We start from the raw sequence: 14,536 nt of genomic DNA on the forward strand, positions 1-14,536 counted from the left end.
GGCTGCCGTCTATGGGGTCACACAGAGTCGGACACGACTGACGTGACTTAGCAGCAGCAGCAACTCCATTTACAGCCAGTAACCCGAAGAGTCTGCTTAGAATGTAAATTATATCTTGCTACTCTTTGCTTTAAAGGACTCCTCTGGCTTCCCTTGTGGCTCGGCTGGTAAAGAATCCTCCTGCAATGCAGGAGACCTGGGTTCAATCCCCGGGTTGGGAAGATCCCCTGGAGAAGGGAAAGGCTACCCATTCCCGTATTCTGGCCTAGAGAATTCCATGGACTGCATAGTCCATGGAGTTGCAAAGAGTCGAACACGACTGAGCGAATTTTACTTCACTTCACTTCTGGCTTCCCGTTTCACACAGAATAAAATCTAATCTCCTAACACAGACCTGTTAGACCCTCCAAGACCCGTGCTTGCCCATCCCTGACTGCCTCCTCTTCTACCCCGCTTCACTCCTCTCTGGCTACACAGAATATCTCTTCATTCCTCTGCCTACATGCTCTTCCTCCTGATTTTTTTACGTCTGCTTTTTTTCTTGTCTTTCTGTTCAGTAAAAACGTCACTTTCTCCGAAGGCCTTCTTCCCCCACCACCCAGTCAAATGGGCGTATTGCCTCTTCTGCTGTATTACTTGCCGTTCAGCTCAGTCGCTCAGTCGTGTCTGACTCTTTGTGACCCCATGAATCGCAGCACACCAGGCCTCCCTGTCCATCACCAACTCCCAGAGTCTACCCAAACTCATGTCCATTGAGTTGGTGATGCCATCCAACCATCTCATCCTCTGTCGTCCCCTTCTCCTCCTGCCTTCAATCTTTCCCAGCATCAGGGTCTTTTCAAATGAGTCAGCTCTTCGCATGAGGTGGCCAAAGTACTGGAGTTTCAGCTTTAGCATCAGTCCTTCCAATGAACATTCAGGACTCATCTCCTTTAGGATGGACTGGTTGGATCTCCTTGCAGTCCAAGGGACTCTCAAGAGTCTTCTCCAACACCACAGTTCAAAAGCATCAATTCTTTGGCACTCAACTTTCTTCACAGTCCAACTCTCACATCCATACATGACCACTAGAAAAACCATAGCCTTGACTAGATGGACCTTTGTTGGCAAAGTAATGTGTCTGCTTTTTAATATGCTGTCTAGGTTGGTCATAACTTCCCTTCCAAGGAGTAGGCGTCTTTTAATTTCATGGCTGCAGTCGCCATCTGTATTACTTTATTACCTTTTAAAATGCTCTGCAAAGCACATTTCACGATCTTTTACTTTTGTTTGTTTTCTGTTTCTTGCTGGGATATAAACTTTGTCCGCTTCTGTCTCATCTGCCTCAACCCTGGTGCATCGAGTCACAGGTTCTTGGCACAGGTGTGTTGGAATGAAGAGTTCAGTAGTAGGGGCCCCACTGAGCTGACCTTGGGACATGCTGACACTCAGAGTTTGGTCCTGATAGGGAGGTTTTACTTATTGTTCCTTGGGACGTGGGTGCAAATAGACTGTGTGGGATGTAAGTGAAGTTCAGGGAGGTTCGGATCATGTTTTCGCAATTAAGAGCCTTTTTTTTTTTTTTTTGCAGAAGATATTTTATTATAGGTTATTATAAGATAATACATATAATTCCCTATGCTATACAGTCTATCTTTGTTGCTTATCTATTTTATAAATAGCAGTTTGAGTCTTTTGTCTTTCTCAAACTATTCCAAAAAACTGAAGTGAAAGCAACACTCCCAAATTCTTTATATGTTTGGTAGAATTCCCCTGTGAAGCTGTCTGGTCCTGGACTTTTGTTTGCTGGGATTTTTTTTTTAATACTTTTAAAAAATTACAAATTTAATTTCACTTCTGATCCATCTGTTCAAATTGTCTATTTCTTGTTGACTCAGTCTTTGCATACGGTGTTTCTAGGGATTTGTTTATTTCTCCTAGGTTGTCTGATTTGTTGGCATGAGACAGTTCACAGTATTCTCTCATGATTTTTTTTTAATACTTTTGTGATATTAATTGTTATTTATCCTATTTCATTTCTTATTTTGTTTATTTGGGTCCCTTCTCTTTTCTTCTTGGTGAGTCTGGCTAAAGGTTTATCAATTTTATTTATCTTTTCAAAAAGCCAGTTCTTAGTTTCATTGATCCTTTTTATTGTTGTTTTATCTCTGTTTTATAAAGGAGCCTATTTTGGCCATTAAGCTCTTTTTTCCATCGGGAGACTGGCTGGGTAGGTGGGTGATCGGAAGCTCTGGGGAAACCACGGGGAGCCCTGGCATCTGGCCAGCGCTTTACATTAGAAATTTTGAAATCATGGAATTTCTGAAAAATAATAATGCAAAATAAAAAAGAATGGTGCAAAGTAAAAAACAAAAATTCAAAAGCTGTGTTCACTTAAACGCAAGACCCCCTGTACCTGAGTCTTGAGAGGATGCCTGCTGGGAAATAGGCTCTTTGGGACAAGACTGCGTTCTCTTGTTCTCTTCCTTCTGTGTCCACCAGAGGGCGAGCGTTGTCTTCATGACGGCTCCCAGCGGGGAGCCTGGAGCCCTGCCTCTAGCCTGGGCAGAAGAGTCATCATTCCTGCGGTGGTCTGTTTATTCAGGCTCTGAGTAATCGATACCAACCAGCCCTTCTGGTGATAACTGTCCTGGTCATAGTGCTTAGAGCGCTGGTTATAGTGCTTAGAGTACTGTGCTTTACATAGATTACATCATTTAACCCAAACACCCAACCCTTGAGGTTACCATGCTCATTTTACAGAGAAAGAAAAGAGGCCGGTTGAGGTTAAGCAGCTTGCTCAAGGTCACACGATCTGTTGGTGTTAGAACCAGGATTTGTACCTGTCTCTACGCAGATCTGTGCCTTTCCTTACAGAGTTAGGCAGCTTCTTACTTGGCAAAATGGCTGACACCCAGTACATGCTTGATAAATGTTTTTTAAAATTATCATCAACACAAATTCTTATAACAACTTGAAGTAGATACAAATGTTATTTCTATTGTTATAGAAATTGTTGAATTATTATTATGCTAAATTATTATATTTAATACTTTTATTATTATTTTTGAATGAGGCACAGAGAGGGTTAACTCACTTGCCCAAGATCCCATAGTTAGAAAAACCTCAAAAATTCAGACTAAGCATGTCTGATTCCGGGCCCTAAGCTTTTATGGAAAAGACATGATTTTTATGCCGCCATTTCATGCCTGCTATGTTAGCAGATTTTTTTTTTTTTTTTTTTTTAATGAGAATGTCCTGATGGGCATGTTGTGGTTTGGTACTGTGATGCCGCGTGCTTTAATACACATCCTGTTTGGACTACCCTGTGAAACGGACAAACAAGCCAGTGAGGTGCCCACTCTTCCGAATATCCCCTCCTGAACACTGGTCTAATGAGAGATTTCCCAAGAGGCGCAGCTGGGGCCAGGCTGGGCCTGAGGGGCTGAGGACGTGGGGTCCTAGGAGTCCGCAACTCACAGAATTTGGAACTCCGTTTTATCTGTTGACTCAGGTGTGGTCAGGCCTGGGGAATTTATAGATTCTTTCATTGCTGTGGCTGGGAGGCCTCTGCTCCCCACCCCCCATGTCTCTGCCTGTGTCTCCTTGGTGGATTTTCCTCCCTTCCAGCCAACTCTCACAGGAATCTGTGCCTTGGACCTGTCTAGGGTTGCAGCCCTGCGTGATTTGGGGACCCGTATGAGCAGCTGTTCTTCTCATGTGTCCAGGGCATTTACTAAATCTTATCCTCGTGACACCACTTAAGAGGAGGGCAGGCAGGGGCTGCCAGCCCTGTCTATAGGTTAGGAAAGTGACGCTCAGGAGGACGAGGTTTTTTGCCAAGGTAAGGCAGTTAGCTGGTGGACGCGTGGTCTGGAAGGCAGGTTGCTCCCCCTGTGCTCTATCAGTGTGATGACTGCCTGGCTCTGAAACCCCAGCCCACAGCCTCGAGGATCTGGCGGAAATCTGTGTGCCCTGTGGAGGGAAGCTCTCTTCTGAGATGTACAGAGAGATAAATGATAGATAGATTGATGATGACAGGTAGATATGCATGCTCTGAAACCCCATCCCACAGCCTCGAGGATCTCTGTGGAAACCCATGTGCCCTGTGAGGGGAAGCTGTCTTCTGAGACGGACAGAGAGACCAGTTCAATTCAGTTCAGTTGGTCAGTCATGTCCGACTCTCTCCAACTCCATGGACTGCAGCACACCAGGCCTCCCTGTCCATCACCAAATCCTGGAGTTTACTCAAACTCACGTCCATTGAGTCGGTGACGCCATCTGACCATCTCATCCTCTGTCGTCCCCTTCTCCTCCTGCCTTCAATCTTTCCCAGCATCAGAGTCTTTTCCAGTGAGTCAGTTCTTTGCATCAGATGGCCAAAGTAGTTGAGTTTCAGCTTCAACATCAGTCCTTCCAGTGAATATTCAGGACTGATTTCCTTTAGAATGGACTGGTTGGATCTCCTTGCAGTCCAAGAGACTCTTAAGAGTCTTCTCCAACACCACAGTTCAAAAGCATCAATTCTTCGGCGCTCAGCTTTCTTTATAATCCAATTCTCACATCCATACATGACTACTGGAAAAACCATAGCCTTGACTAGGCGGACCTTTGTTGGTAAAGTAATGTGTCTGCCTTTTAATATGCTGTCTAGGTTGGTCATAACTTTCCTTCCAAGGAGCAAGTGTCTTTTAATTTCATGGCTGCAGTCACCATTTACAGTGATTTTGGAGCCCCAAAAAATAAAGTCTCTCACTGTTTCCTTATCTATTTGCCATGAAGTGATAGGACCAGATGCCATGATCTTAGTTTTCTGAATGTTGAGTTTTAAGCCAACTTTTTAACTCTCCTCTGTCACTTTCATCAAGAGGCTGTTTAGTTCTACTTTGCTTTCTGCCATAAGGGTAGTGTCATCTGCATATCTGAGATTATTGTTATTTCTCCCGGCAATCTTGATTCCAGCTTGAGCTTCATCCAGCCTGGCATTTTACATGATGTACTCTGCATGTAAGTTAAATAAGCAGGGTGACAATATCCAGCCTTGATGTACTCCTTTTCCGATTTGGAATCAGTCTGTTGTTCCATGTCCAGTTCTAAATGTTGCTTCCTGACCTGCATACAGATTTCTCAAGAGGCAGGTCAGGTGGTCTGGTCTCCCATCTCTTGAAGAATTTTCCACAGTTTGTTGTGACCCACACAGTCAAAGGCTTTGACATAGTCAATAAAACAGAAGTAGATATTTTTTGGAACTCTCTTGCTTTTTTGATGATCCAGCGGATGTTGGCAATTTGATCTCTGGTTCCTCTGCCATTTTTAAATCCAGCTTGAACATATGGAAGTTCACGGTTCATGTACTGTTGAAGCCTGGCTTGGAGAATTTTGAGCATTACTTTGCTATCATGTGAGATGAGTGCAATTGTTCGGTAGTTTGAGCATTCTTTGGCATTGCCTTTCTTTGGGATTGGAATGAAAACTGACCTTTTCCAGTCCTGTGGCCACTGCTGAGTTTTCCAAATTTGCTGGCATATTGAGTGCAGCACTTTCACAGCATCATGTTTTAGGATTTGAAATAGCAAGATGGTAGGAAGGGCGGAATTGTGTTTAGAATCAAACCCCATAGAGGGCTCACACAGACTTTGTGCGCACCAGGACCCAGAGACCCCACAGAGACTGAGACAGAACTGTGTTTGAGTGTCTCTTGTGGAGGTACCAGTCAGCAGTGGAGTGCCTCAGGGGCAGGGGCTCTGGGTGCAGCAGACCTGGGTGTGGCATAGCCTTCTTGGAGGAGGTCGCCATTAACCCCAGCATAGAGCCGCCAGAACTTACACAGGACTGGGGAAACAGACTATTGGAAGGCACAAACAGCACCTTGTGAGCACCAGGACCCAGGAGAAAGGAGCAGGGACCCCACAAGAGACTGACCCAGACTTGCCTGTGAGTGTCCAGGAGTCTCGGGCAGAGGCGTGGGTCGGCGGGGGCCTGCTGCAGGGTTGGGGGCAGTGAGTATAGCAGTGAGTGCATGGGGCATTTTGAAGGAGGTTGCCATTGTCTTCATTACCTCCACCGCAGTTTGAAAGAGAAGGTTGCTCAGTCGTGTCCGACTCTTTACGACCCCATGGACTGCAGCACACCAGGCCTCCCTGTCCATCACCAACTCCCGGAGTTTACTCAAACTCATGTCCATCGAGTCAGTGATGCCGTCCAACCATCTCATCCTCTGTCATCCCCTTCTCCTCCCACCTTCAATCTTTCCCAGCATCAGGGTCTTTTCAAGTGAGTCAGTTCTAGTTTGGCCCCAGGTAGCTCAGTGGGTAAATCATCTGCCTGCAATGCAGGAGACCCAGGTTCGATTCCTGGGTCAGGAAGATCCCCTGGAGAAGGAAATGGCAGCCCATTCCAGAATTCTTGCCTGTAGAATTCCATGAACAAAGGAGTCTGGCAAGCTACAGTCCACAGCATCTCTAGAGTCGGACACGACTTACTGACTAAACCAACCAAATAACAGGAAGGGAACACAGCTCCACCCATCTTCAGAAAATTGGATTAAAGATTTACTGAGCATGTCCCTGCCCATCAGAATAAGACCCAGTTTCCCCTCAGTCAGTCTCTCAGGAAGCTTCCATAAGCCTCTTATCCTTCTCCATCAGAGGGCAGACAGACTGAAAACCACAGTCACAGAAAACTACCCAGTCTGATCACATGGACCACAACCTTGTCTAACTCAGTGAAACTATGAGCCATGCCATGTAGGGCCACCCAAGATATATGGGTCATGGTGGAGAGTTCTGACAGAATGAGGTCCACTGGAAAAGGGAGTGGCAAACCACTTCAGTATTCTTGCCTTGAGAACCCCATGAAGAGTATGAAAAGGCAAAATAATAGGACACTGAAAGATGAACACCCCAAGTTGGTAGGTGCCCAATATGCTACTGGAAATCAGTGGAGAAGTAACTCCAGAAAGAATGAAAGGATGGAGCCAAAGCAACAACAACATCCAGTTGTGGATGTGACTGGTGATGGAAGTAAAGTCCGATGCTATAAAAAGCAATATTGTATGGGAACCTGAAATGTTGCCATGAATCAAGGCAAATTGAAAGTGGTCAAACAAGAGATGGCATCAACATTTTAGGAATCAGTGAACTAAAATGGACTGGAATGTGTGAATTTAACTCAGATGACCATTATATCTACTACTGTGGGCAAGAATCACTTAGAAGAAATGGAGTAGCCATCGTAGTCAACAAAAGAGTCTGAAATGCAGTACTTGGCTGCAATCTCAAAAATGACGGAATGATACCTGTTCATTTCCAAAGCAAACCACTCAGTATCACAGTAATCCAAGTCTATGCCCCAACCAGTAACACTGAGGAAGTTGAAGTTGAACGGTTCTATGAAGACCTATAAGACCTTCTAGAACTAACACCCCAAAACGATATCCTTTTCATCATAGGGACTAGAATGCAAAAGTAGGAAGTCAGAGATACCTGGAGTAACAGACAAATTTGGCCTTGGACTGTAGAATGAAGCAGGGAAAAGGCTAATAGAGTTTTGCCAAGAGAACGCACAGGTCATAGCAAACACCCTTTTCCAACAACACAAGAGAAGACTCTACACATGGACATCACCAGATGGTCAATACAGAAATCAGATTGATTATATTCTTTGCAGCCAAAGATGGAGACGCTCTATACAGTCAGCAAAAACAAGCCCAGGAGCTGACTGTGACTCAGATCATGAACTCCTTATTGCCAAATTCAGACTTAAATTGAAGAAAGTAGGGAAAACCATTAGGCCATTCAGGTATGATCTAAATCAAATCCCTTATGATTATACAGTGGAAGTGAGAAATAGATTTAAGGGACTAGATCTGATAGATAGAGCGCCTGATGAACTATGGGCCGAGGTTCATGACATTGTACAGGAGATAGTGATCAAGACCATCCCCAAGAAAAAGAAATGCAAAAAGGCAAAATGGTTGTCTGAGGAGGACTTACAAATAGCTGTGAAAACAAGAGAAGCAAAAAGCAAAGGAGAAAAGGAAAAACATACCAATTTGAATGCAGAGTTCCAAAGAATAGCAAGGAGAGATAAGAAAGCCTTCCTCAGTGATCAATGCAAAGAAATAGAGGAAAACAATAGAATGGAAAAGACTAGAGATCTCTTCAAGAAAATTAGAGATACCAAGGAAACATTTCATGCAAAGATGGGCTCAATAAAGGACAGAAATGGTATGGACCTAACAGAAGCAGAAGATAGTAAGAAGAGGTGGCAGGAATACACAGAAGACCTATACAAAAAAGATCTTAACAACGCAGATAATCACGATGGTGTCACCACTCACCTAGAGCCAGACATCTGGAATGTGAAGTCAAGTGGGTCTTAGGAAGCATCACTACAAACAAAGCTGGTGGAGGTGATAGAATTGCAGTTGAGCTATTTCAAATCCTAAAAGAGGATGCTATGAAAGTGCTACACTCAGTATGCCAGCAAATTTGGAAAATTCAGCAGTGGCCACAGGACTGGGAAAGGTCTATTTTCATTCCAATTCTAGAGAAACGCAACGCCAAAGAATGCTCAAACTACCACATAGTTGCCCTCATCTCACACTCTAGCAAAATAATGCTCAAAATTCTCCAAGCCAGGCTTCAACAGTACATGAACCGTGAACTTCCAGATGTTCAAGCTGGATTTAGAAAAGGCAGAGGAAACAGAGATCAAATTGCTAACATCTGTTAGATCATTGAAAAAGCAAGAGAGTTCCAGAAAAAAATCTACTTCTGTTTTATTGACTATGCCAAAGCCTTTGACTGTGTGGGTCACAACAAACTGTGGAAAATTCTTCAAGAGCAGGGAGACCAGACCACCTGACCTGCCTCCTGAGAAATCTGTATGCAGGTCAGGAAGCAACAGTTAGAACTGGACATGGAACAACAGACTGATTCCAAATCGGAAAAGAAGTACATCAAGGCTGGATATTGTCACCCTGCTTATTTAACTTATATGCAGAGTACATCATGAGAAACGCTGGGCTGGATGAAGCTCAAGCTGGAATCAAGATTGCTGGGAGAAATATCAATAATCTCAGATATGCAGATGACACCACCCTTATGGCAGAAAGCAAAGAAGAACTAAAGAGCCTCTTGATGAAGGAGAGTGAAAAAGTTGGCTTAAAATTCAACATTCAGAAAACTATGGGACCTTGGCATCTGGTCCCATCACTTCATGGCAAATAGATGGGGAAGCAAGGGAAACAGTGACAGACTTTATTTTTGGGGGCTCCAAAATCACTGTAAATGGTGACTTCAGCCATGAAATTAAAAGATACTCCTTGGGAGAAAAGTTATGACCGACCTAGACAGTATATTAAAAAGCAGAGACATTACTTTGCCAATAAATGTCCATCAAAGCTATGGTTTTTCCAGCAGTCATGTATAGATGTGAGAGTTGGACTGCAAAGAAAGCTGAGCACCGAAGAATTGATGCTTTTAAACTGTGGTGTTGGAAAAGACTCTTGAGAAGAGGATTGCAAGGAGGTCCAACCATTTCCATCCTGAAGGAAATCAGTCCTGAATATTCACTGGAAGAACTGATGCTGAAGCTGAAACTCCAATACTTTGGCCATCTGATGTGAAGAACTGACTCATTTGAAGAGACCCTAATGCCAGGAAAGATGGAAGGCGGGAGGAGAAAGGGACAACAGAGGATGAGATGGTTGGATGGCATCACTGACTCGATGGACATGAGTTTGAGTAAACTCCAGGAGTTGGTGATGGACAGGGAAGCCTGGTGCTACACTCAGTATGCCAGCTCAGTATGCCTGGTGCTACAGTCCATGGGGTCGCAAAGAGCTCGGACACAACTGAGTGACTGAACTGAACTGAAACCCCCGCCCATAGCCTCGAGGATCCCTGTGGGAAACTTGTGTGCCCTGTGGGAGGAAGATCTCTTCTGAGGTGGACAGAGAGATAGGTGGTAGGTAGATAGATATGGGTGCTTGCTAAGTCGCTTCAGTCATGTCCAACTCTTTGAGAATCTATGGACTGTAGCCTGCCAGGCTTCTCTGTCCATGGGATTCTTCAGGACGGAATACTAGAGTAGGTTGCTGTTTCCTCCTCCTGGGGATCTTCCCCAACCAGGGATCGAGCCTGTGTCTCATGTCTCCTGCATTGGCGGGGCCACCTGGGAAGTCTAGCTAGATAGATATAGATAGATGGTAGTTAGCTGGATAATCTGACAAGTTTCTTCCTCCCTTAACCCTTCCCAAGGCACTCTCATAGGCTGCTGGCAGGTGTGCTTGTTAAGCCTCTATGGAGTGCGCTTTTGCCAAGTGGAAGTAAGAATGAAAGTTGCTCAGTCATTTCCAACTCTGCAACCACATCAACTATACAGTCCGTGGAATTCCCCAGGCCAGAATACTGGAGTGGGTAGCCATTCCCTTCTCCAGGGGATCTTTCCAACGCATGGATCAAACCCAGGTCTCACGTATTGCAGGAGGATTCTTTACCACTGAGCCACAAGGGAAGCCCTACTTTTGCCAAGAGCAATCCAAATGACAAGTGTGCATACCCTCTGACTCAGCAGTTCCACTTCTAAGAATTTATCCTGTATATCCTGAAATTGTGAATGTAAGATATAATTTACCACAGTCAGTAATGATTGTAAAAGCAAGAGGTTGGGAATACCCTAAAACATCCATCAGCAGGGGATTGGTTAAACAGATTGTGAACACCTATACAATGCTACAAAAACAGATATGCTGCAGTACTATTTCTAAAGCATGTTGTTAAGTGGAAAAGGAAGGAAGATGCATAGGAGGCTACAGAGTGTACTACTGTTAGTGGAAATGGGGGGAATATGTCCATGCATTTGCTCGTGTGTGCGCAGAAAGTTTGGAAGGACACACAAACGAGGGCTGGCTGCCGCTAGGGGGAGCTCGGTGGCTTCGGGAGGATGGTGGAGGCCGCCGCACGCTACATCCCTTCCTACCTTTGGAACCCTGAAGGACACGAACGCCCTGACAGTGCAAAAAATAAAGATGCTAACTAAGTCTCTGCCTGCCCTTCCCCACACACCTTGCAGGTGAGCTGCAGTGCCAGCAGGCTGCCTGGCGACGGACAGAGAGACACAGGAGCCACGTCCCTGCAGGAGCCCCCCTCCTACCCTCCGGTTCAGGTCATCCAGGCCCGCGTGTCCTCCAGCAGCTCCTCCCAGGTCTCTTCCATCAACTCGGACCTCGAGGTACGTGCTGGGTCTGCTGGTGGGTGTGCGCGTCCTCCTTCACCTGGGCTTGCCCGTGCCTCCCTGGTACCTGCATCTCTCCGCTCCTCCACACCAACCTCGTGCCTGCTGAATAGTGAATAAGCATCTTCCAAGGACTTTCCTGCACAATCCGTGCTGGGGAGGACTTTCTGTGGTCAGATGAGTCCGGGAAGCACTGCACACTGAGTCAATGGAAACAGTCACGATTTAGAGAAATAAATGCTGAATGACAAACTTTTTAAAGAGGCTCCGTGGTTCCCAAACCCATTTGACCAGGGAAGCCTTTCTTCCCCCAAAGGAGCACCAGCTGCTCCCTGTGGTGCTATCGTGGTGATACACGGAGGCCCTTGGTGGGCATCCTGCCTGGCACTTTCATAAGCTTTGCCTCATTGTGAGTTTTTGGATCTGCGAAGAAGACACGTCACATTCTGTGATACAGAAATGGGTATAACTCTCAGGTCTGTGGTCCTGTCCCTCTCAGCCCCACAAGCTGTGGCTCCCAGCCCTGGTCAGAAGGAAGTTTCCCTTTGCAGCCAGTGAGAACAAGGAGAGCATCGTGGACAGGTGGTGTCAGCGGGGGGCACCTTTGTTCTGGGTTGGTTGGGTTCTCCCACTCTTTTGATGTTTAAATACCTTTTTATGACTTGATGATAATAGGAAGTGGTTAGTTGGTGCTGAGGTTTTGGTTTTGGTCGTAGTGGCCTTACTTGGCAAAGTAATGAGCCGGAGGTCCTGAGTCAGTCCCCCATACTTGCTGAACTCACGGTGAACCTTGAAATCTGAAAGACTTAGAGCCTGTGATTTTCAGGGGTTGAGTCCTGATCCTGTGGCGTGGGCTCCAGGCCGTGCACACCTGCCTGGGCCTTGTGCCCTTCCTTGCCCTGACCTACATGTCCTCCCTGGCCATGGACTGCTCCCTCGTCCCCAGGGTTCTGGGCCTTTCTTCCTGGGTCTTCTCTGGCCCAGTTTCCACATGTCAGAATCATACCCAGATGCCACCTACTCACACCCCCCGCCCCCAGGGATTAGAGCCTCCTTCTCTGGGGTGCCCACAGCGCATACATCTCTTACATCCCTTCTGTTGTGTGCCGTGTGGCCTGGGGGGCTGCAGGGACCTGCCTCCCCCGCCAGGCTGTGCACTAGCTTTTAGGTCTGGAGGCCTGGGCTGCCCTCATCTTTATCTCTCAGTCCTGGAACAAACACAGCTGGTCCCTGAGAGCTTGAGTTTTGAGGGAGAGATTCTATTTCAGACCAGGGACCATTCAGGGTCTGTGTATCCCAAAGTCCTGCATTCGATGCTGTTTGTTTCTTGGGTTTGATCTCAGAATGGGCAAGACACCCAAGGTGCCTGGCTTGGCGGCTGGAAGCCAGCAGTCCAGGCTGAGTCCAAGGCTCCAGGGGGAGGGGAAGCCTGAGTACAGAGTGTGTTCAGTGAGGGAAGGGACAGCGGGGTTGGTGAGACGGGGAGGTGGAGGAGGGAGGGAGCGGGTAGGAAGCCACACTCACTCTCACTCTGTGGAAACCCTAACTGAGGTCAGGATTGGACCGTGACCCTGAAAAGTTTAGAAGTTTGTCTCTGTGACTGTTTTTGGGCCATTTCTGTGTTTTCCAGCCCTTTTCGTTCTCTCCTCTATTCTCTCTCTTTTTAGACTTTTATTTGCTTAACTACGTAAATCCCAAGGGGATGGGATCACACTCATAAGTGAGGCAAGTGGAAATGAGTACGTTTGCCCTTGTTAAATAAGAAGTATATTTTTAGAAGCTCAGCTGCCCCACCCTCCTGAACCCCTGCCTTCCCCCAGCGCAGTCCTCCTACTTCATTACCTGAAATGCCCGTACACGACACATGGCGAAGCCCTGAGTGCTGAATAGCTGGGAGGATCACTAGGCATAGACACTGCGGGCCAGACGGGATTATGAGTCTCCCAGGACAGGCTGCTGAATATGCGAGCAGGGGACAGGGTAGCTTGTCAGATGTGTGACCCTTTGGGTCTTCCGGTAATCTGTATGCTCTCTTCTTAAAAGTAAGATGTGTTTATTGTAGAAATTTTGAAAGATGTTCAGTTCAGTTCGGGCACTCACTCGTGTCCGATTCTTTGCGACCACATGGACTGCAGCACTGCAGGCCTCCCTGTCCATCACCAACTCCCGGAGCTTACTCAAACTCATGTCCATGGAGTCAGTGATGCCATCCAGCCATCTGATCCTCTGTCGTCCTCTTCTCGTCCTGCCTTCACTCTTTCCTGGCATAAGGGTCTCTTCAAATGAGTCAGTTCTTCGCATCAGATGGCCAAAGTATTGGAGTTGCAGCTTCCATATCAGTCCTTGAACACCCAGGACTGATCTCCTTTAGAATGGACTGGTTGGATCTCCTTGCAGTCCAAGGGACTCTCGAGAGTCTTCTCCAACACCGCAGTTCAAAAGCATCAATTCTTCAGCGCTTAGCTTTCTTTATAGTCCAACTCTCACATCCATACATGACTACTGGAAAAACCGTAGGTTTGACTAGATGGACCTTTGTTGACAAAGTAATGTTTCTACTTTTTAATGTTTCTGCTTTTTAATATGCTATCTAAGTTGGTCATAGCTTTTCTTCCAAGGAGCAAGTGTCTTAATTTCATGGCTGCAGTCACCATATGCAGTGATTTTGAAGCCCCCCAAAATAAAGTCTGCCACTGTTTCCACTGTTTCCCCATCTATTGGCCATAAAGTGATGGGACCGGATGCCATGATCTTAGTTTTCTGAATGTTGAGTTTTAAGCCAACTTTTTCACTCTCCTCTGTCACTTTCATCAAGAGGCTCTTTAGTTCTTCTTTGCTTTCTGCCATAAAGGTGGTGTCATCTGCATATCTGAGGTTATTGATATTTCTCCCGACAGTCTTGATTCCAGCCTGTGCCTCATCCAGCCCAGCGTTTCTCATGATGTGCTCTGCAAATACGTTAAATAAGCAGAGTAACAAATGATACACAGCCTTGACGTACTCCTTTTCTAATTTGGAACCAGTCTATTGTTCCATGTCCAGTTCTATCAGCTGCTTCTTGACCTGCATACAGATTTCTCAGGAGACAGGTAAGGTGGTCTGGTCTCCCATCTCTTGAAGAATTTTCCACAGTTTGTTGTGACCCACACAGTCAAAGGCTTTGGCATAGTCAGTAAAACAGAAGTAGATGTTTTTTTGGAACTCTCTTGCTTTTTTGATGATCCAACAGATGTTGTCAATTTGATCTCTGTTTCCTCTGCCTTTTCTAAATCCAGCTTGAACATCTGGAAGTTCACGGTTCATGTACTGTTGAAGC

At 46.0% G+C, this 14,536-nt stretch overlaps 1 protein-coding gene across 10 annotated transcripts in view; it reads left to right on the plus strand.

Moving 5' to 3' along the window:
* TMEM44 (transmembrane protein 44) overlaps positions 1–14,536 on the plus strand; it is a 55,521-nt gene that overhangs the window by 16,594 nt on the left and 24,391 nt on the right. For all 10 annotated transcript variants that reach the window (XR_009597973.1, XR_009597974.1, XR_009597975.1 and 7 more), the window contains one exon: positions 11,059–11,217. Coding sequence is in view for 3 of the 10 variants with exons in the window: in XM_027957163.3 (XP_027812964.2) it covers positions 11,059–11,217 (159 nt within the window). In the remaining 7 variants the exon portion in view is untranslated. The remainder of the gene's footprint in view (positions 1–11,058; positions 11,218–14,536) is intronic.

The sequence above is a fragment of the Ovis aries genome, chromosome 1, assembly GCF_016772045.2.
Source record: "Ovis aries strain OAR_USU_Benz2616 breed Rambouillet chromosome 1, ARS-UI_Ramb_v3.0, whole genome shotgun sequence".
NCBI classification, from domain to species: Eukaryota; Metazoa; Chordata; class Mammalia; order Artiodactyla; family Bovidae; genus Ovis; species Ovis aries.